This window comes from Strigops habroptila, chromosome 1 (genome assembly GCF_004027225.2).
Source record: "Strigops habroptila isolate Jane chromosome 1, bStrHab1.2.pri, whole genome shotgun sequence".
NCBI lineage: Eukaryota > Metazoa > Chordata > Aves > Psittaciformes > Psittacidae > Strigops > Strigops habroptila.
The window spans coordinates 35,443,015-35,466,138 of NC_044277.2; the positions used below are offsets into that span (position 1 = coordinate 35,443,015).

The 23,124-nt window shown below is 48.1% G+C and overlaps 1 protein-coding gene and 5 non-coding genes across 6 annotated transcripts in view; 3 read left to right on the plus strand and 3 right to left on the minus strand.

Annotated features, from left to right (window-relative positions):
* TRIM55 (tripartite motif containing 55) overlaps nucleotides 1–20,569 on the minus strand; it is a 57,484-nt gene extending 36,915 nt beyond the window's left edge. The window contains exons 1-3 of the mRNA XM_030507649.1: nucleotides 20,558–20,569; nucleotides 11,555–11,557; nucleotides 291–573 (exon numbers count right to left, since the gene is read on the minus strand). Coding sequence (XP_030363509.1) covers nucleotides 291–479 — 189 coding nt within the window. The 5' untranslated portion in view covers nucleotides 480–573; nucleotides 11,555–11,557; nucleotides 20,558–20,569. The remainder of the gene's footprint in view (nucleotides 1–290; nucleotides 574–11,554; nucleotides 11,558–20,557) is intronic.
* On the plus strand, nucleotides 15,456–15,528 carry TRNAR-ACG. Its single transcript has one exon. It is a non-coding gene; the product is annotated as a tRNA-Arg (tRNA).
* TRNAY-GUA lies at nucleotides 18,838–18,928 on the minus strand. Its single transcript is given in 2 exon segments — nucleotides 18,838–18,873; nucleotides 18,892–18,928. It is a non-coding gene; the product is annotated as a tRNA-Tyr (tRNA).
* TRNAR-ACG lies at nucleotides 19,107–19,179 on the plus strand. Its single transcript has one exon. It is a non-coding gene; the product is annotated as a tRNA-Arg (tRNA).
* Nucleotides 20,067–20,139, minus strand: TRNAR-ACG. The gene has a single exon. It is a non-coding gene; the product is annotated as a tRNA-Arg (tRNA).
* On the plus strand, nucleotides 20,350–20,440 carry TRNAY-GUA. The gene is given in 2 exon segments: nucleotides 20,350–20,386; nucleotides 20,405–20,440. It is a non-coding gene; the product is annotated as a tRNA-Tyr (tRNA).
* Nucleotides 20,570–23,124: the final 2,555 nt, after the last annotated feature.

Consider the following 23,124-nt stretch of genomic DNA (forward strand, 5'->3'; position numbering starts at 1 on the left):
AGGGTAGCTCCAACAAGGCACCCTCAGCAAAGCACCCAGCGACTGCAGGGTGAGGGGCCAGTTCCTCGGCTCACACACGTGGCCATGTCCCGCAGCTAACAGGTGTCACTTCAGCCTGCTATGAGCTCAGCCGCAGCCCCAGCGACACACAGCTTCTGTTCTAAATCACCCCCCTTCCTGCCTGACCAACTGTTAGAAGCAGTCATCCACACCATGTGAAAAACCTGCTTTTCTGTTCATGTCAGCCAGGGGTGCCTGGGGAGCAGGGCTCTCTGCGGGAAGAAACCTACCTGGAAGATGTCGCTGGCGCATTTCCGACAGAGGTTGTGCTGGCAGGGCAGGATCACCACAGGCTTGGTGAACATCTCCAAGCAGATGGGGCAAATCAGCTGTTTCTCCAGGTTATCCATGGTTTCCTGCTCTTTGGAGAAGGACTTGTAGTTCAGGGCAGTGCTCATCCCTAGCTTTTCCAGGGGCATACACTTAGGATTACAGCCTCGTGGAGGGGTTTCCGGGTTAATTTCCCTTGAAATAAGTCCAAGGCTGCGCTGCGATCAGAGGCTCTCTGGGTCGCTGTGGCTGGAGGACATTGTTTAAACGAGCGGCCGAAGGGAGCCGGGGCTGTTTTTAGCAGCGAGCGTCACGAGATGCCATCCTGCCGTGCCCATATAAGCGCGTGAGAGGAGGACAGGCTGGGACAGGTGACAGCTGGTGGGGGACGGGGGGGCGGCCGCCGGGGCCCTGGCTCTCCTCACTCACACATGGTGGCCTTCACCCCCTGAGGAAGACAGCAAGCGATAAGCAAACGCAATCCGCTGCCCGCTTATCTCTGCACGGCTGCAGGGAGCGTAGGGCTGCCCCAGCCTAATAAATGCTCTGTTTCAAGCAAGCAGCCATGGCTGTGAGATGCAGGATATAATTTTCCCCGTGTGTTTTGGCAGCGTCCAGGATCTCGCCTTCCCAAGGTGTGAAGCATGTGCAGTTGAAGACAATAGGAGTGATGGCTGTGCTGGAGCTCAGACACATCAAGGCGTAAACATGTCACCACCCTGAAGAACAGTTAAAAAGAAATTGCCTGCCTATAAATGTGCTTAAGTTTCTTCTGGTCTGATACTTTTTTAGGAGCTGTAACATAAGAATCTAACAAACACAACTATTCAAGCTGTTAACTCCACAGTGGCTTAAATATGCACAAAAGAAACCCCCATTATTTGAATTTTCTGATGAGAAAGAGGCAGAAGAAATACAGTATGAAAAGCTTTCATTTGTGGTGCTAGAGAATAGGTGCTAATTGTATATGCTTTCTCTCCACATAGTTTAATTCAAATATATTTTAGTTTTGGGCACTGCTGTGTTTATATCTGTTTATTAGACACTGATATCCCTCTCAGCTTGGCACTTGTTCCAGAGTTATTTTTAAAATGACAATTTCCCAGATAATTTGTGGCATGTGATGCCTGATCTTAAGGGAAAGCCATCTGTGCTTCTACTTGTCAATTTATCACACAACTGTACAAGCAATAAATACCCTCACATTTAAGCCAAAGTCCCTGCATGTACTGTATAAAATCACTTTGCCACTGTACTGTACATGAAATTAGAATGTTGTTTTCTCTTTTAATCAATATCTACAACTGATTTCTCTGTTAAGCGCCTTGTAGAAAGTTCTCATGTTTATAATCCTTCATGACTGTATAGGACTTGCGTCTGAAAAATGCTATAGAGTGGCTGGGTGAGTCCCCTACATGCCCCAGGGCAGACCTCAGCTCCAAAGCCCTTCTTTGGAATGACCCCGACTCCAGGGCCCTTCATCTGCATGCAACACCAGTCTGGAAACTGTGCACTTCAGGGGAATATAAAAGTAAAAGGTTTTATTGCTTTCTGCATGAAAATGAATACTATTCTCTGCATGCAACAGCAACGAACCACATTAAGTTAAATGTATTATTGACTATTTTATTTTCAGAGCCTCACATACTTTTTAAGTGTTTGGATGAAATCCTGTACCCATTTGCAGCCCCACCAAGCTGGAACTTCCCCTTTCTAAACATACACGTGTCAGCAGTCACATGAAAGCAAGCAGATTTTTCTGAAGTCTTGCATTCAAGGGACATTTGTGATAGCTCAGTTAAACCCATTTGAAATCACACCTTTGCTTGGACTGCCCGGTCCAGACAAGAGCCTGGAGCCGAGCAGGAGAAGCTGGTCCGGCAGCTGAGCCATGGACAGCTGGGCTTTCCAGGGCTGGCGGGGAGCCTTTCCTGGCAGCATCCAGAAGATATTCCTCTCCTTCCCCTCCCCTCTGTGGCTGGGTCAGAGGTGACTTTTGCGTCTGCAGGAATTCGAATGCCTCATTCCTACCCTCCTAACTCTAAGTCAGCTGCCCCTCATGCATCAAAACCTGCTTTAATAACGGGATTGAATTAGATGAGGAAAGCTGTCCTTGCCTGGCGAGGCAGGCACTTCCACCTCACTACACAGGCAGAAACAGAGAAATTCTGGGAGGAAAAGCTGAAGATTAGAAATGTCAGTGCACAGAAACACCTGCATATGGTGATGTAGGGAAGGGGGATGAAGGCATCAAAAAAAGTTGGGGGATTGTGCTGCTGTGCCAGCCCTTTGGACAAGGAACTGAAACACCTCTTGGGGTGTAATGGGCCTCCGGGATGTAAATCTGATGAATTTATACTTACCTGTGGTAGGCCACAAAAGCCTTATGTTAACAGGCTCAGTGTGACACGTGATGCACCTGGACGAGGGGTGATGGTTTTAAACTAAAAGAGGGAAAATTCAGGCTGGATGTGAGGAAGAAATTTTTTACAGCGAGGGTGGTAAAATCCTGGCACAGGTTGCCCAGAGAGGTGGTGGATGCCCCATCCCTGGAGACATTCAAGGCCAGTCTGGATGGGGCTCTGGGCAACCTGATGTAGATGAAGATGTCCCTGCTCACTGCAGGGGAGTTGGACTAGATGAGCTTTGAAGGTCCCTTCCCACCCAGACTATTCTATGATTCTATGATCTGCTGGCAACAAGGTAAGGGACAGACTACTGCTGGTTTTCCCCTTTCTGTGTGCTGAAGCACACTAAGAAAAAACATATAATAAACAGCACAACCATGAAAAGAAGCCAACAAAACAAAGACAAACCCAACTTCTGCAGCCAGGCCTAAGCTGATATATTTTTCTGGCAGGAATATGTGGTTCAGACACATGAAAAATTAGTACGGGTTTTTCTGTCAAAGTATTATGAATCCCAGCAGTGATTGCTAGGTAAAGAAATGCAGAGATTCAGCCATGCTTGTGAAGGCCAGATGAGAAGTGCTAGGAATTCCATGCATTGTATGACTGCGCTGCAACAAGGAAGAAGAGAAGAGCAAAGCCCAAGAGGCTGTGGAGCCAAGGGATGGTCCTGCAGCCAGTCTTCAGCAGGAATTGCTTAGGCTGGACTTTGAAGTACTCACAGTGAGAAAGAGCTCAGCACCCTCCCATCTCTCCCTGGCAGCCCTGTCACCCTCCTCTTCTGCCCCTTCCATACTTGCAAGGGAAGGCCACCGGCCTGCACAGCTGTCCATCAAGCCATCTCTCAAGGGACTAACAAAGGGCAAGAGGGCCTGCTTTAACCCCACTCTTGGACAGAAACTCTGGATGTCTTTCAGCCATCACCAAGAAGAAAACACCATTTTTAAATGACTTTTTTTGCAGTACTGCTTGCCCAGGAATGTTACCTGGCTTTGTTGACACAACCAGAGCACTAATTCCTAGAGATATGCTTTCTTTTACGGACATTATTTCTAACTCCTCTGGTTTTGCAGCCAAGTAACAGCTTGCAGGCTATGGACTGTTGGCCAGGAGAGCCTGGAAGGCTAGCTGTAAAGCAGTGGGTTTAGGAGAGGGATTTGGAAGAGGAAAAAGAGGCTGAGCGATGTCCAGGTTCAGGTTTCAATGCCATAATGACATCCCTAGGTTTCGTGTTCACAGAATTCCCCTCTGCAACCTCTTCTCTTGTACCAGTGCTGTGAAGCTCTTGGTGTCAGCCACAGAAAATCTGCCCTGTGGCTCTCTTGCATGACTGGAAAACAAAGAGAAAAAGCATATTTTGCCAGAGGGTAAGTAAGTTCCATGTGACTTAGCTGTCCACTGAGCCCAGCAGAGACAAAGCCTGCTCTGCAAGCACCAGGCTCCTTGCCCAGGCATGGACGTGGTGGGTGGCATGGAGTATCCCAGTCCATGGGATGGTGCCCTGGCCTGCCCCCACCCCACCTCCTGCCCATCCTTGGGGAGGAGCGAGCATCCCGACACCTCTGCCATCCCTAAAGCAGGTGGAGAGCTGCCATTTTCTCCTGGACACCTGCCTTCACCCCACTGCCTCCAGCAGCTCTCTGCATTCCCGAGGACTCACCTGAGGGCTTTGCATGACAGCTCTGCTGCTGGAAGAAGACAGGTCTGGTTGGTGCCCGGAACCACCAACCCATCCCCACCCAGCTTTGCCCTTCCTTACCTCTTGGCGAAAGTCCTGGCTGCCTGAACAATCAACATCCTAACAAAAAGGAGATTGCTGCCTCCATTTCTGCCCACCCAAATGTGAGGTTTAGAATAAAATGACAATGCAGCCTTTCGCTCTCCCCATCCCGCTAAGCATCCTTTGGGGAGGTAGGGGAGAGGCTCTCCATCCATCTCATCTATTTTCTGTGCCCATTTACCCTGCAGTGAGCAGTCCCTCAGCAGGGAATGGTGAGCACTGGCATTCCCACCTACAGTGGGCATGTTGCAGGAACTCAAATTTTACTTACATTTGCAACAACTTGCTAAGTCAATGAGCCAGCCCTCCTACCTATACAAGTGCAAACTGCAAATGGTATCTAGCACTTTTGCTGACTTGCCCAGCAAGTTTGTCAATGACACCAAGGCACTGTGGTGCAGTTGACACACAAGAGGAAAGGGAAGGTTTAGACTGGATATTAGGAAAAATTTCTTCACGGAAAGGGTGATCAGACATTGCAACAGGCTTCCCAGGGCAGTGGTAGAATTACGATCCCTGGAAGTGTTCAAAAAACATGTAGAGGAGTCCCTTAGTGACATGGTTTAGTGGTGGACTTGGCAGTCCTGGGGTAACGCTGGACTTGATGACCTTAAAGGTTTTCTCCAACTTAGTTGATTCTACGATTCTACAATTTCACTATTTTATTGTGATCATTAAACATCCCAGGATAAGTGCCAAAACTACCCTTGTATGTCAATATATGCTGTCAAAGAGAGCCTTTGTAAGAGACAAGTGCTTTCAAAAACAGTTGCTTTTTGAGAATGACATTTTTCCACTCAACATATGTATTTGTCTTTGTGTACCTCATACATGACAGTAGGCCATATGAGGTCACTATTCGGATACCTTCTAAAAACAACCTGAGTGATGGTTTCAGATCTCCAGGAAAACAAGGACCAGCACAGGAGATAATGACATCTTTCGAAATTTCCTTTTGCGCATACAAAATCATAACATCAGGGGCAAGCTCAAAGGATTTCTAAAGGTGAGTCACTGAGAGTACATCAAATGTGCAGGAGTGCAGGATTTCAGAGAAAAGTTACAAAGAGCAGTCAGAGGGATGATGTCTGCCCTTTCTTTTTTGAATAGGGGATGGACACTGACCTGAGCTGAATTGGGTTTATCAACGTTCAAGAAGCTTCCACAGATTGCAGCAAACAGACAGAAACATGGGATAAAAGTGCAGATGAACTAGATTATAATCTCTGTTTCAGATTCATCAGCAGTACCAACATAAATTATAGCAGACAAACCTCAGAGATTTGGATTAAAGGACCTTGAAACATGGAGAGTCCATGGATGAAGACAGGCTGAGAAAGTTGGGGCTGTTCAGCCTGGAGAAGAGAAGGCTGCGTGGAGACCTCATAGCAGCCTCCCAGTATCTGAAGGGGGCCTATAAGGATGCTGGGGAGGGACTCTTCCTTAGGGACTGTAGTGGCAGGACAAGGGGTCATGGCTTCAAACTTAAACAGGGGAAGTTTAGATTAGATATAAGGAAGAAGTTCTTTACCGTGAGGGTGGTGAAGCACTGGAATGGGTTGCCCAGGGAGGTTGTGGATGCTCCATCCCTGGCGGTGTTCAAGGCCAGGTTGGACAGAGTCTTGGGCGACATGGTTTAGTGCGAGGTGTCCCTGCCCATGGCAGGGGGGTTGGAACTAGATGACCTTAAGCTCCTTTCCAACCCAAACCATTCTATGATTCTATGATTCTATGAACTCCATCAAGGAGCCTGCCCCTCTGGCGGGACACCAATCCATGGGATCACTGCTCCCGGCTGCCTGCCTGAGCGAAGGAGAGTCCTGTGGCTTCCTGCTGCACTTCAATAATGGCAGCAGGCCAGTGTGGACCTGAGTGTCACCCAGCTTTGAGAGCCACAGGGGAACAGAAAGCTCTCCCAATAGCAAGTCTTGGCTTTCTCATAGTCCTTGAGATTAGGATGATAAATGGTGGTCAAGGGAGGCAGGGTAACCACAAATGGTGATGAAGACAAGGTGTTTATCATTTTCCCTGCAATTACCTGTATTCTCTAAAGTCTCAAAAGCAGTGAGCCTGAAAAGACAAGTTGCCAGTGCTGCGGAATAACAAACATTAGATTCGTGCTTCAGCATCTCCATGAGCCATACACAACTTTACAAGCCCAGAGGTTCCAAACCCTTATCCCCTCAACACATTACTGCTGGAAAGATATCTACACTTCACAGGCAAGGCATAAAAATATGTCCAAAGCACTGCATGGAGGAAGTACTGCATGTGGGGAAGAAATAGTGCTGCACTACTGCCTACCTAAAAATAGGTCCTCTCCAGGGCTAGGGACAACTTTCACAGATAACAGGCAGAGGCTTGTTTTTCCACCCCCCAAAATATGCTCTGCAGTGAGAATGAGATGTGAAGGAAGAAAGGATATAAATAAAACCAGATACAAAAATAGGAGAAAACAGCAGTTAGAAAAGTGGGATAATCCTGCTTCTTGTTGGAGAGTAGATGACCAAGTGTTTTATTATTCCAACACAGTCTCCCACTCTTCAAATGCAGCTCTGACCCCTTCCACTCTATCACAGCATCCCATGGGATCCTGTTTGTAAATCATCATTACATGTCTCCCTGCTAGCAGAGAAGGAGGAATGACAGCTCCTCCCCAGGTTCCTGTGTTTTATGGAATAACATGATTGTTTAGCACTGGGTTAACTGTGGTGGTGTTGGTGCTGTGACAGCAGGGCTGGACACAGGTAGCACAGCTGGAGCAGTTCTAGGAGGCCTCTGAGCATACCAGAATTCAAGGAAAAGGTGATTGCAGAGTTTTAACAGTAGGAATTTTGACTGGGAAATAGATATGATTACTGCTTTGGCCTTAAACAGGCCATGGTATTCCCCTTTAAACTCTGCTGCTGCAACCCCAGCTCTGTCATTAGGAAAGGAGAGTGATGTTTCAATAGAGAAGTGACTTGTGTTTCACAGCACAGACCCAGTTCGGGCTTCTCAGCTGGCATCTGCTCATCACTTCACAGAGACACAGCCCTGTCCCAGTGTCAGGTTTCTCCCCAGCCTCGGTCTGTTCAGCATAAAGCACTGTTGATGCTATTTCAGTACATCCCCTCCATAGCTCAGCTGGCAGAGTAAAGGAACGCAGGTATATTTTTTTCTCCAGGACAATGCTGAGGTCTGTAGTTCAAAGGAGAGACTGGTTTTAAGGGTATACTCAGCACATGACTTTACACTACGTCAGAGACCTGCTGAGACTCTGTCCCAGCTCCCTAGGTAGTCTAGATTATGTTTTTGTCCATCCCCTTTGAGGGTCATTCCTCCAGGACAGAATAGGGATTCAGTGCTGGAAGATAAAGGGTTGAACATTATGGTATTACAGCTAAACAAAAATGCTGTACGTGGTGGCAGGAAGGTTTTCACACAGCAAGGCATTACCTGAACTGGTCAAGTGCCTGCTTAGCACGTGACTGGTAACAGAGGTGGTACCTCTGTCCTTTAGCTCTTTTTTCAAAAACTCCTCTGTTTTCCTTTCATGCGTTCCTTTGCCGTGTAAATGCTCTTTCGACATATAGCAAAGCCAGCACGAGTATTCATTTCTGAGTGCCAATGCCTTTTTTCTTTTGAAAGTTAGATTAGAAGATCGAGTTTGCCTTTTGGCCATTTTTCAGCCAAGTTCTTTCTCTCACTCCCTCATGTGAGATTCATGTGAGCATAGGGGAGCACAATGCATGAGAGATGCAGGTGTTTGCAAGGACAACAGCTGGAAATGCCTTCAAGCTGGGCAGAAGTTGAATGAATGCACTTTAAGCTATGATCAGGGATGCCATCCGCTGTGATATTGTGTTCATTGTACCAAGCAGCAGTCTATTAGATTAATGTCTTTTTGAATTATTACTTCAGGAAGTATCTCAAGCATGCCAGCCCATCTCTGCACGTGCGGTCTTGTGTCCCCCTCTCCCATCAGGCTCTTCTGCAGGATTCAGCCTTTCTGATTCTGGCTGTGTTTAGGGAATGTGAGGTAAGAAAGGACAGGCAGCAAGTCCTCTGGCCACAGAATAAATCAGATTTCAGGTGCCTTTTCAAAGGCTTTGACCTTGCCACGGAAGGTGCAGCTTTGCAGTAAAATCTGAGTTTTGCCTTGGCTGCCTGAGGATGCACATCTCTCACCATGAAGTCCTACCCCTCTGCAGTCAAGCTTAGGCAATATGAGTGAAGAGTTCATGGCAGCAAACTGCATCGTATTAATCTGATACCACAACCTGGGTGAAGACAAAGAGTTTGGGGCTTTCTTCCTCCCCACCCTAAATTCTCCCCCTGCCTCCGCCTCACCCAGCCAAGCATAGCCCATCCCCAGCCTGGAGGGTGACTCCTGGTGACCCCAGCCATCAGCAGTGACGGAGGCTGCTCCAGCAGTGTGGAAGTGGAAGCAGGGAGGGAGTGCTGCCGTGAGCTGAACATGCCTGACCTCCCTTGTCCTACCACTGTAGTTAAGAAGCTGGGAAAACAGGGCACCGCCAATCCCATATTATGGAATCATAGAATCATAAAATGGTTAGGGTTGGAAAGGGCCTTAAGATCATCTAGTTCCAACTCCCCTGCCATGGGCAGGACACCTCCCACTAGACCAGGTTGCTCAAAGCCCCATCCAACCTGGCCTTGAACACTGCCAGGGATGGAGCATTTACCACTTCTTTGGGCAACCTGTTCCAGTGCCTCACCACCCTCACAGTAAAGAACTTCTTCTTTATATCTAACTTGAATTTCCCCTGTTTTAGTTTGAACCCATTACCCCTTGTCCTATCACTACGGTCCCTGATAAAGAGTCCCTCTCCAGCATCCTTGTAGCATCTTCAGGCATTTGAAGGCTGCTATAAGGTCTCCACACCACAGTCACCCTTTGGATCAGGAGAATGCAGCTGGGGAGAGGACAGTTGTGTGCAGGATACAGGGAGGGCTGGGATGAGATGGCAAAGCAGAGCACAGGATCAGTGACAGAGCTGCTGTGCATTTCTTTTACCACAGCATTTAGAGTTGCACTGCCAGTGAAGCACACGGCTGACTGCATGTAGTCTGCAAGAAGGAGAGGTGGTGCAAAATCAGTCCTCTGATGGACCTGCTTATTGCAAGTTTTGCCTCCTCATGTCACTTGTGTTGCTGTTGTGTTGGGGTCGGATCTCCCTCATCTCTATCCTGTTGCAGGGAATCTTACTTCAGGGAAAACTTGGGAGGTGATAAGCTGGAGCAGTACACAGTGTGTTTCTGCTGTTTCTGATAATCCCAAGGACTGCAATGCAAACATGAGAGAGGCGATAATAGATTTATGTGTAAGTAGACTACAAATTGTATCTCTTCCAGTTACTCACATAGTATGTACGGCATTGGTGTTACTTCCATCCCTAATCATTGCTAGGAAGGAGCAATACACAGGCAGGCAACAGCTTTGTAAGCAGCATCCCTTTGTGCAGAAATTTGATTCAAGTTGCCTCGTAGGCCTTGGTTCCCCATATCCCAGAGTGATGCATCTGCCACTTGCCATCATGCTGCCGGGACTGGGCCTGTTGCGGGATCCTGCCTGGAATCTCTCTTAGGACTCTCATCCCTTGATAGCTCAGTTCCCAGGTGGAGAGCTGTGGTGCTTTCAGAGACCTCACTCCTGCAGCCAAAATGAGGCAGGCATGGCTATTGCTGCCCTTTAATACTTCAGAGAACATGCCAGGGAGCCAGACATGAGTGAAGTGGCCACAGGGTAACAGTCCACCATAACCTTCAGCAAGCAATGTCAGTGGACAACCAGTAACATGGAAATCACACTTAATCCGGAAGAAATGAAGCAAAACTGCAAATAATTTATCCATGAAAAATCCATTAATATGCATCCAAAATAGGTTATATTTATGGAATACATAAATAAGCTAAACAGACCCCCCCCTTACTCATCTAAACCAGCAAGACCTCTCACCCATCACCAGATGGTGTACAGGTGATTGCCCTAAGATGGTACAGTGCTTCCTTAAAAGTTTCTTCTGCACATCATGGCTCAGGTTGCCTTCATTGGGGTGCTCCTGATATGTCAGGTCTCACAGCCAATTCCTTGGGCTCCTGGCAGACTATAATCTGAAATGCATCCAGACTGGCTGCTCATTCCCAGGAACTGAAGCCAGCCATCGTTCACTTCCAGGGGAGTATGTCTCTTTACCAAGCTGGGTGCTACCCAGTCAGGCATGAAAAAGGTAACAACTCTCCCATTCTCTCTCTGGTGACCTCATAATGTGTTCCCAGGTTGCCCTGGGTTGCACTGAGCTGGAGAAATGAAGCAACTGAAGGAGCCATCGTGTAGAGCAAGAAGCTTTGCAGGAGCTGTGCAGGGGAGCAGAAAGGTGCTGGGCCATTTCCTTCCAGTTTAGGGAGGAAAACGTGCTGCCAACTGGCTCACAGGTACCTCTGAGTGGTCCCTATGTGTGGTCATTTTGTAAAGCTGGAAGGAGAAAGTTTGCAGACGCAAGTGGAAGATGCAAAGGGAAAAAGACACGATAATAGAGCAAGAAAGGAGACCACGTATGCATGCACAGAGGTAAGTCCCAGGATGGGACCAAACCCAGGATCTGGGTTCAAACTTAAACAGGGGAAGTTTAGATTAGATATCAGGAAGAAGTTCTTTACTGTGAGGGTGGTGAAGCACTGGAATGGGTTGCCCAAGGAAGGTGTGAATGCTCCATCCCTGGCAGTGTTCAAGGCCAGGTTGGACAGACCCTTGGGCAATCTGGTTTAGTGTGAGGTGTCCCTGCCCATGGCAGGGGGGTTGGAACTAGATGGTCTTAAGGTCCTTTCCAACCCTTACTATTCTATGATTCTATGATTCTATGCCCTCTGAATTAAACAAGCCCTTTGAAGTGATTTCTCAAGTCCAGCATAACTGCCCCCATCATCTTCTACTTTGCAGCACCACAGTAACCTGCTTTTCATCCTTCCCACATCAGCCTTTATCCTCCACATCTCCTTTATCTTCTTCCAAGAAGGGAAGGGACTGTCTCACCCTCTCCCTGAGAAGACAAGCTCCGTCAACCAAAAATCAGCCTCTGCTTGAGCAGCAAAACTGCTCCTCTGGCTCCTTCACTAGCTTGAAGCCAGACATTCACTCCAAACCAAGGCTGAGCAGGCCCACGTGCTTTTCCACATGCCCTCTAAAATAGTGATAGCAGGCAGAGCAAAGAAGAGATGTTTACATCATTACAGAAAAAAAATAACAATAATAATTAAAAAAAGAGGTAGGAAAAGAAGGCGGTGGCATTCAGATAATCTCGCCAATGCATTTCCCATGACAGTACTCTGGCTTAGCACTTCACCCAAGGCATTGTTAGCTGGCCTGGTAACACTAAAGGAATGAAGTAATTTTTGCCAAGAGGAAAGGCCAACGTGTCTCCTGGATATGGAAGAAACAGGAGGAGCTCTGTACTAAAGTGGTGGACTTCCCTGGAAGGCAAGAATTTGGGTTTTTAGGAGGAAATTAGACATGAGAGGTACTTTGTTCCCCCATGAGGAAATATTTCTCAGCCAACACAACCTGCAGTATAAGCTGAGGAGGAAGATAGGCTTGCTGCTCCTCACTGCGTCAGGAGAGCCTGCAGCAAAATGCCTGGATATGAGGGAATGGCCTTGCTGATTTAATCTTCAAAGCCAGTAACTGTAGCCTGGTTTTCTCTCATTTTTCCACCTACCTCTTTTATGAGTTTATCTATCTTGGCAGCTGTGAGTAAATGTTTTTATTTGCTTTCTGTCTTAACCTGTCTTGAATTAAGCATGATTTCAGTGTAATTGGATACTAATGACTCGTTCCTTGCCAAAGGATGTGGTAAATCTCCACCTAGAGCTTGGGGCATCTTACAAGCACTCTGGGTTACCAGCTTGTTCTCCATAGTAACCAAAGCCTTACTGAATGCGCCTTCCTTCAGCTGCAGCCCTGCCCTGGACACGCAATAGCCAGGAGGGGAAAAGTGTCTTTTAGAGATGTATCACTCTTTCTGATCTCCAGCTCTCACCTGTATTCATTCCCTCCCTGGGGCACTGGCCTGGTTTCCCAGCTCTGGCTCCAGCTTCCTCCAGGCATGAGGATAGTACCCTGCTTGACCAAGGTTTTGCCTCAAATCATTGTTCTTGGTTGCAGCCCTTGCCTGGGCTCAAGCAGGGCCCATCTCACTGAGACCTGCTTTCCAAACTGCAGGGCACCACCACACAGCTCTTCTCGCATGCAGTATGTGTGCTGTTAGGCAGAACTGAGTGGCCTTGTTTGCTCAGAGCAATTCTGTTAGAAGTGCAAGGAAATTTGAGCAACTACCCTTTTCTAACATCATTCTTCATCCCATCGTTGCAGCAGGGGTAATAATATCCCTAGGATCTCTGAGCAAATACATGGGAGCCCTTTATCCTGCCTGGCGTGGGCATGTGGTGGATCATCTCTCTGGCTGCCAGCTGGAAGAATAGGTGCAAGTTCAAGCTGTCCAACTAGAAAAAGGCGCTACCTCCCCAAACTCCTGTTTGTAATTAGGTTCTTCCTGTTGTTATATGCCCACCAGCCATTTGGACATGTTCACCCCCTTTCATTCACTTTGTGGTTTTTCGTGATTAATTCAGAGGGTAAAAAACCAAAACCCACGTGCAAAAGAGGAGCTATTTGCAAGTCTCTGCTTATGAGGGAGCTGCTTCCCTCAGTGCTTACCCCTCTGCACTGGTTTGAGGCAATCAGGAGGAATTTGGCCTTGTCTTCACTACCAGCCTTACTAGCACCTGCAAAAAGTAAAGAGAGCAAGAAGGAAAATGAAGAGAGGGTGGAAAAGGCAGAAAGTCAGGTGTCTGTGGCGGCAGACAGTGGCTCTACCTCTCACCTACTGGATATCCTCTCCAATTCTTATGCCTTGCTCCCACTCCATGTCTTCTGTTTCACTGTCTCAGCACGACACTCTTCCTTCGGGCTGCAGTTTGACAAGCAACTGCAGGCAGCTGAGCTGCTCTAGCCAGCAGGATGGGGCAGCGTGTGCCTCCCACCTTCCTCATGCTGGCCCTGGTGCAAGGTCCTGTCCCCAGCTGAGCTGATTCCCCTCACTGAGCATTAGAAAATTACCCACTTCTTTGCTGGACTATCACGTTGACTCAGGTGCTGGGAGCGAGCACAGGCCAAGGCCAAGGCAAGCTGCGCAGTGGAGAAGAGGGCAGGAGAAGTGAAACCTCTGCTTTGGAACAAAAGCTGCTAAACTGGCCCACCCTTCTTTCAAACTTCACCCTCACCATCCTGATTGTTATCCAGAACATAATACCTTCAGTACCCCACGCGATGGTCCATGACTTGAAGGAGCACCCACGAGCAAGTCAAGCCAAAAGCCATCACTTATCAGAGTGGTCTGGCAAAATAACTGCTGCTGAGGGAGGTACAGTAGCAATGAGTGTTCAGATACGGTTGCAGTGGTGAATGTCTGTCTCCAATAGCTCCTGGCATTTCTCTGTCAGCAGGTTACATGAATCCCATCCTGCTCCTAACGAATGGAAAAAAGAGCAATGCTATTCATGTTTTTTCATGTTTTACTCCCTAATGTCCAATGCTGGCAAACTGGGTTTTTTTGTTTGCCTAATAAGGCTAGGGATAAATACGCTGAGTTTGTTTTCAGTAGCTGGGCTCTCTCTGGTGCTGATTTCTGTTTATTTGCCTGAAGGGACAAGTGTCAGGCCAGAAATCAAACAGCAATCAAAATCTACCACTGGAAAGAACGCAGCAGCTCACCAACACCCAGGTTATTATCAGCGAGGGGTCACCATGTTGGGCTGCCATAAGGTCAGCAAAGGGCTCGGAGAAGCAGGCAGCAAATGTTACCAAGAAGTCCTGAGTCTGAACCCAAAATGTCATAAATCTGTGAGGTGTTCCCTAGCTCTTCCTGCAAAAGCAAAACCTACTTTGCATCCGATTGACAAGGAAAACTGGAAAACAAGTTCTTGGGTCTTGTGACCTTCACAGTGTATACCAAGACAACAGTCGCTGGGACATTGGTCTCCCTCCTGAAGAAACAGCATGGTGCTTTGTATGGATTCAAAGGCAAAGATTCTCTTGACAGTCCAAAGAATGTTGTCTCTGACAGCTGAGCTGCAGGAAGGAAATATGGGGTATGGAGCAAGAGTAACTGAGAGGCTGCGGCAGGAACCAGCACGCAGACGTGAGTCAGGCACGTTGTAATTGGAGAGGTGTTGGTATGACAGTGGAGTGGGGGTTTCCTGGAAGACAAGGTGCTGATGATATCTTCAGGGCTGCCCTTATCTCTCTGAACAGAGCAGCTCTGTGCTGCACCGCGCAGCATGTCCCAGCCCTGCAGGCCCCGTGTGTCTGCTCTGGGGTCCCTCTGTGGAGGTAGGACCAAGAGTGGGGTGAAGGCTTACAAGGCTCTTCTGCTACAGCATCGTGGAATCAAATGCGGATGATGCATCATGATGCAGATCCCACCTCTTCTTCCCACTGGCTGGGATTCCTCCTCCAGACACCACAGGAGCAGGCAGGCTCTGCTGGCCCCAGCGACACAACTCCCAGCGTTTGGGAACTGGATGAGATTATGACATTTGTCTTTTTAATTTCCCTTTCAACATAGATATTGCAGCACGTGACATAATGTGACTTGTTCCCAGCTTGTAGTTGCAAAGCTTTTCCTTGGAGCAACATCAGATACAGAGCTTGGACACGGATGCCTGTGGGAAAATGGGATTTCCACTGCACAACTTTCACCCGCTACTGGAGAATTTTGGGGTGTCCCCCAAAGAACAACAGCACAGCCAAGACCAGGGTCGGGAGCAGCACGGGGGGCTCAGATCTGGGGACCCAGCGTTTTGGGAGCTGCATGTGCAGGACTTTGCTCCTGCCCCACCGCAGCCTCGGGTCAGGCTCTGCGTCATACTTCCCCCAGGGGCCAGTGGCGCAATGGATAACGCGTCTGACTACGGATCAGAAGATTGTAGGTTCGACTCCTGCCTGGCTCGTCAGCGTTATTTTACATCCCCCCCATCTCTTTCCCAGCCTGTGCTTCTCCTGAGGTCCCCGCCAAACCGTGGGTGGAGGGAAAAGTGGGAATCTTAGAAGAAAAAAAAGGTTGGAAAGCTGAAGACATGGGCTTCCTTATTAGGGGATTCCTTTAGTTAAGTTGGTACCCACTCAGCATCCTTGGGAGTGCTCCACTTAGTCAACTCCATCTCCAAAGAGATTTTTTTTTTTTAATCTTTCTTATTACATGGATCTTTCCCAACCCCGCTGGGAACTTCCAGCACCCAAGTCTATTCCCAGCATCTTCCAGTTTTCCACTGTCATGCTCTGGCTTGGCTGACCCCAGAGGATGCTCACTCCCCCAGCTCCTGCTGCTGAAACGGGGCAAGTTTGGCTGCTCTGGGGAGGTGGCCAGGGGAGCTAAAAATCATGTCTAAGTGTCAGCTGAGACAGCTGCTGTTAGCTGAGTGATAACCAGATAGATCTGAAATCCCACCTAACTCAAGCCAGGTGAAGAGTAGGTACAAATAGAACCACGTGTTAACGGTATTCAGAAGAGAGACACTGAGAAGAGCAGCTAAGTCAAGAAACAATAGCTTCAGCTGCTAAGAAAACCAGGAAAGATGTTTTCTCATTTCCAGTGGCTTCCTACCTATGTGAGCAGCAGAACATCTTGTCCAAGCACATCTCAAACTGCATCCCTCAGCCAGTACCTCGTCATGTGGGAACATTTTCACCATCTCTCCTTTGAAATCCTCCAGGCAGTCTGAAAATTGTTATCTCATAATCTGGTCTCCCCTGAGATTTATTCTGTTCCCATTTCCCCAGGAGAAGGGGCAGCTTTTGCTGGAAATGCAAACAAACCTTTTCTTACAGCGCGGCAGCTGAAAATCTCTTTTCGTTGGAGCAGGTGCCCCCCACCCCTGGATACCCATCAGGGTATTAACAGCACCCAGTTAATCTGCTTGCCTGCCCACCTCACTCTGGTGACCCAGTGCATCAGCGTGAAATGTCTTATGAATGGGGGTTTTATAATCTTTGTCATTTTTGGTTATTAATATATGCTACAACTGACTGACACACACAGCTCATTACTGGCCCTTGCTGGAGACCAGATACAGAAGTAATTAAGCACTTGCAGGTGACCAGTCACTAGTAATTTGCTCCTAGATGAAGTGTTAAGCAAGCTACACTGTCATCCAAGCACCAAATAGGCTTTACTGTAGTAAAAAGCATTTAGTACCTTTAGATACACAAGCATGTCCTAAAAGAGTGGGAAGCTGAGCCAAGCACTCACATTAACGTAACAGCTCAAGAGGCAGAATAGTTCTGAGTCTGGTGCCTACATTTTCTGATTTTTTTAGTTTTATTTTCCTTTCCTGACTCTCATTCTGTTGTATTTTTATCCTTTTTTTGTTTGTTTGTTTGTTTGTTTCCTTTTCTTTTCCTCTGCCTTCCTTTTCCCCTATGGGTCACACGCAGTTACACAGAAACCCATGCATGTCAATACTTTCTGGGTGGGTGGGAGAGGAAAAAAGTCTCAGAGATGGAGATGGGGGAAAGGAGATGGTCTCTTCTCCAGAAGAAACTCTGCTTTTATTTTGTGAGCTATCCTGTAGGAAAAGGCAAAAGGGGTGCCACTGTATGAGTAGAAAGGAGTGAAGGATTTTGCATGAACTTCTGCAAACGTGAGGAGCAAAGACATTTACGAAGGAAAGTGGGAATCTTAACCAAGAAAAAATCTGCGGCCCTGGATGGAGTCTGCCCTGTCCCACCCCAGGGACTGCCACAGGGATGTGCTTTTGGACTGTGGATTCAGATTACACTGCTAGTGAGTGCAAACCTGTATAGATAATGGGCTCCTAAGCAAATGGGTGTCTTTCCTCAGTTTCTGCTCACTGAAGTGCTTCCGTTCCCTGCTGGGCAGGATTTCCACACCTGGATTTCTCCTGAGACAGCACGAGGGATGCTCTGCACCATGCTGGAAGGGAAAGGAGAAAAGTTTGGTGTTGTGGGCGTCCATACACAGACACAAACCCCTACTAAATAATAGAGAGGTAGCTGGGGCCAGGGATGTAATGCTTGCAGGTCTGACTCCTGCTGAGTTTCACAAATCTGTTTCCCTGCTGATAATCTTGCTTGTACTAGATCCCCACAGACAGTATGTCTTCCTTGCTCTCACATCAGAAACCTATCCCACAGAAACACTCACAGAAAAGACTCATTCTGTGTTCTTTTGAAGGAGAAAACTTCCATTCTTCCCCCGCTATGCAGACAGACTTGGCCGCCTTCAGACACATTTACCCCCTCCAAGCCAGCAGTCGCTGCCAACCATATTTTTCTGCAAATCACGTAGCACCTGCAATGGAGAAGACTTGAAGGAAAAAGGAGAGGGGCAGGCAATACCATAGAAGAGAAATGCAGGCATGTATTGATAGGACAAGGGGAAATGGTTTTAAGCTGACAGAGCAGAGATTTAGATTAGCTGTAAGGAAGAAATTCTTCACTGTGCGGGTGGTGAGGCGCTGGCACAGGTTGCCCAGAGAAGCTGTGGCTGCCCCATCCCTGGCAGTGTTCAAGGCCAGGTTGGACGGGGCTTGGAGCAACCTGCTCTAGTGGGAAGTGTCTTTGCCCATGGCAGGGGGGTTGGAACTAGGCTTTAAGGTCCCTTCCAACCCAAACCATTCTGTGATTCTATAAAAACAGGAAAAAAGGCAAAGTACGAGTGCTAGCCCTGTTATTTACTGAATCTTAAGCAAGCCCATCTTCATCTGCATTAACCCCCTTCTGTATAAATGCCCTCTATGCCCTCTCCTACTGCTCCACCTTCTCCTAGATCGTCCCATGTACATCCGTGTGTATAACAGTAAATTTGGCTTCACATAGGAGAATGCCAAAATACATTATAATATTATTACCAATTACATACTATTAATTTATTATTCGTTATAGTACCATTACATATAATAATAATCAATATTATTACAGAGACTAAAAAGCACTTCCAAAAGCGTTGCTGCAAAACGGATTTCAGTGTTTACTGCAGGGCTGCCGCCTCTTTGCAGTATTTTTTTTCCCTCGAAAAACTGCATGAAAAAAGCGGAGAGATGTGAATTCTTATATATCCCGTATGTTTGAAATGGTTTTAAAAGCCCCTGCCTGGGCGCGCTCCCGCCCCTCCGCCTCCCTCTCTCCCTGCCCGAACCCGGCTGAGAGGCGGAAAGGCGGGAGCTACGGCTGCGCCCCCGTCCGCTGCCGAGGGGCCAAAATAACCAAATTGTTCCAGGCGGGAACAAAAATTCAGCGTCTCCTTCGAGCCGGAATCGAACCAGCGACCTAAGGATTTCCGCAAAGCCGCGCCTCTACAGTCCTCCGCTCTACCAGCTGAGCTATCGAAGGGACCTGCCCGCCGCCGCCCAGCGCCCGTCCAACGTCCCGCCACACCCCGCGCGGTGCTCTGAGCATGCGCCCGGCGGCGGCAGCGGCCGCGGCCGGCCATCAGCACATGCGCGCAGCGGGCCCGGCGCGGGAGAGGGGCCCGCTGAGTGGGCGGTGGCCGGGATGCTAGGCGCGCGCGGGGCCAGTGGCGCAATGGATAACGCGTCTGACTACGGATCAGAAGATTGTAGGTTCGACTCCTGCCTGGCTCGCCTACGTTTTGGTGCCTCGGGCTCGCGTTCGCCGCGGCGTGTTTTCTCTCGCAGTGGAGAGGAAAAACAAACCCGCCCGGCTTCTCTCCCTCCTCAGCGGGCATCCTGCTGTTGGCCCCGAAACCGCATGACACACAGAAAGCTGCAGAGCACTAGCGCCCTTGGGTGTGCCCCTTTTTCTCCTTCAAACAGGCATCTCCCGAGTTGTTATTCCTCAGGAAGCTTCCAGACATGACTCCCCGTGACTATTACATGAGTGGGAGCAACAGGCAAGAAAATGAGGGTCTCAAGCACTGTGTGCGACATAGTGGGGTGACCTTTCTTTGTGCCGCCTGTCTGCACACTCTTCTGTTGTGACCATCACCAGCACCGTTCACAGACAGCAAAATAAAGGATGGCGGTTCCAAATCGGTTATTTGTTCATAACAACATGAACTACTTGTAGTAAACTTGCACTGAATCCACAGGTTGTGGCTACTCCAAAGCTGCAGAATATTCTCCAGTGTAAGCACTGGGTCTCAAGACTAAGGGGTAACAGCGAAGAAACTAACAGCCTGCATCGCAGCAGCTGCCTCCAGAGATGTCATGGTTATTTTCTGTGGTGTCATTTCTAAGGTGAACTGTACTGCCTCGGGCCAGCGATGGGCGCACTGCTCCTCCCCTCGGGCTGAAAGGATTTTGGCCCCTGCAGTTCATCTGTGTGTTAATTGGGTTAATTTGTTGGCACTTAGTTTGAAAAACTTAGGCCAAGATGGGTGCTTTGGGTGACACAATACCCCAATGACGTGGTGAGCGTATAAACGGAGATCAGTGATGTGTTCAGATGGAAAACAATCCCCTCGGCGCATATATAACAGCACCGACTGGAGAGCCACGAAAAAAACATGCGAGCCAGGCAGGAGTCGAACCTACAATCTTCTGATCCGTAGTCAGACGCGTTATCCATTGCGCCACTGGCCCCGCACACCACTCCTTTTCTCTGCCTCTGCAGTATATCCCGACACCCAAGTGCAGCCCCCGCCGGGCCCCGCCGCCAGGAGGCGCTCCCAGCAGCCCCTGCCCCGCGGCGCAGTGGCCCCCGGCCAGGGCTAGCGCCCGCCCCCGAGTTGTGCGCTCCGCGCGGGAGCCCAGCCGGCTCTTGTCGTATGACGGCGGCCTGCGCGGTAGGTCCCTTCGATAGCTCAGCTGGTAGAGCGGAGGACTGTAGAGGCGCGGCTTTACGGAAATCCTTAGGTCGCTGGTTCGATTCCGGCTCGAAGGAGACGCCGAATTTTTTTTTTCTCTCCTTCCCCCCCAGCAGAGTGTTTTTAAACAGCTTCTCTTTAACCACTTGCACATACGGTTGCTTTTCTCTACGAGATCCATCTGCGCTGCAAACCGAGCCGCTTCGCTGTGACTCGCTGATACTGCTGCAGGAGCAGAGGACGCGGCACATGCTGTGTGACTGCCAACACCTTGTTAATTTTTAATGGAAAACAAGATGCGTGTTAGTCCACTTTACCACAAACCCTCACAAAGCAAGCTAGTGCAGGAGCATACCTGTTGAGATCCCTTCATCTCATCTCAGTCAAGTAGGATGTTGAAATTCTGAGGGTCTTTTTTCCAAATGTCCTCTCCCCAAAACGTCTAGACATTGTTTTTCCAGAGTAAGGAGGTATCTATACATCTGCATACTGCCACGATAGGAAAACATTTTAAAATCCAGCCAGGTGATAGATACTTAACACGTCAACTCTCTGCTAGTAGGAAATTGCACATCTTTACTGGTGTATTTCTATTACTTGAAGGTGTTGGCTACCACGCAGGTGTCCCACATTATAGCCTTCCCAACCCTGGGATGGGTGACAATGATACGAAGGACTGAGTCCTCGTGTATGAAACGCTGCACCCGTTCACCTCTCTCAGAGTGAGAGGAGATGCTGGATGTGATGGTTTGGCTGACTTCAGTTTGTGGAGGGAAGGAAGGGGATTCCTGTCATCTGTGGTCTTTCTGCTTTGTAACAGCACAATGAACTTTTTTTTTTTTGTCTGTAGAAAACGATAGCAGAGAAAAAGAAATCAGTAGTTTTAATTGTGATCAGTTTCGCATGCTTCATCTTTTTTCTTAAATGATTTTATCCTGAAAAAGGCAGAAATGTAATCCTTTTTTACTGAAATCATACCCATACCTTGGGTATCTACTCTGAGGGAAGTTAAGGAATGAAATTAAATGATATACAATTATGTTTGATGTTGTTTGGATTAAGCAGAGTTGGTTATCCCACAAACTTATTCTGGGGAGAAAGGTGCACAAACTACCTAAATAACTGGTTATGTTGAATGTAGGCTTAAATTTTCTATGATGCCTCTTCCATTTGGTATTTTGTGTGAATCTGGGTATGAGTTAATATGTAAACATGCAAGAGGACAGCTCTTTGAGAATACAAACAAAACAGTTGCCCCTTGTCCGTTTCCCAAATGCCTGGGCTTCTGTGGTCACAGAGACTGGACACCATCCTGGCGAGAAATATTCCTGCCTCGTAGCAGGCCCAGATCACCTGGCGCTGTGCTGGCTCTCGGACAGATGCAAAACCCCTGGGTGAGATGCTGGTCCCAGGGAAGTGCACAGGACGCCTGCTGCTGTCCTCAGCAGCATTGTGGTTTCACTCTCTGCCCTTAAAGGTCTTTCCCAACCTAAATGATTCTATGGTTCTATGATTCATCACACCACTGTTTTGATTTGGTTTAATGTACACAAGCATTCTGCATTATATGAAGGATTTGCAATGTGCAGCTATAGCTCTGGCTGCTTTGCATAGGTAGGTGCATCTGCTGCAATCCAAGACCTAGTTCTTCTTTGGGGAAACCCTGAGTTGCTGCTTGCCACTTGGGGTGCAAAGCCCAAGCTGTCCATAACTTTGGACAGCTGTCTCAACAGCTTCTCTAGCTGTTACCGGAATGAAGTTGATAGTGTGGAAAAGTAAAGGGAGCGCTACAGTTCATACATACAACCTTTATTAGTCAGAGTGGTTGACAGCAAGGGTAGGTTTGAATATATAGTACATTACATATAAATAAATGCAGTGAAGCAGAACAAAAATTTGAGGATCTGTACATTTTCAGAAGATTAATGGGTATGCAACTGAACTTTCCACTGAAACAGATAACATGAGCATAGCTATGTTCACATTGGGAACTTTTCTGAAAAGCAAACAAATGAGTAAAATCCCACTGAAAAGCTAAGTCCTGAAATCCTTTTTCATCCTTTCTCCACATGTTCTCAGAATAGCTGATCCTGACAGCAAATGCCCTGGTACCCTGAAAACTAAGATTCCTCTTTGGAATTAAACCATGGGTTCAGACACTCTGATTTTTAAGCTGCAAGTCCTGGAGAACCCACTCAGAGGCTTGGTCACTGGTTTATTCCAGGGTTTTTAGCTAACCAAGATACTACATTATGTCTCTTCTGTAGAGGTCCCCCTGTCTGTAAAAGGGCTTTGCAAACACGCAGCAGCTTGTCCACCTTTGCATCACACTGTGGGATCAAGTCATAAACCTTTCCCAAGAAAAGTGTCTCATTTAGAAAGAGCAAATAAGAACCACATGACTTGTGGTCACACACAGGCCTATGGAAATCACTTCCTTGATTTCAGTAAATTTTGGCTTTGGCCCATAATGGGGCCCTGAGGGATGCCAAAGGTGTTGTATGTGAAAAGATCCCCCTGTTGCTTTTGCTAATCTGGGATTTCCCTTTCCCTCCCTGGCTTTAGGCCTGCTCTGTAGCTGTTGTTGAAATCTAGGGTGTAAATCTAGTTGACTTCCACGGGAGCAGGAGGAGGACCTGGCCACCTAGCGGGAAGATGTGCAGCACATGAATGTGTCTTCTGGGCTCACATCCCCTCAGCAGTAGGATGCTGCCACCAAGGCCGCTCCCCTGGGACAACTGGGATGGATGGGCACATTCCC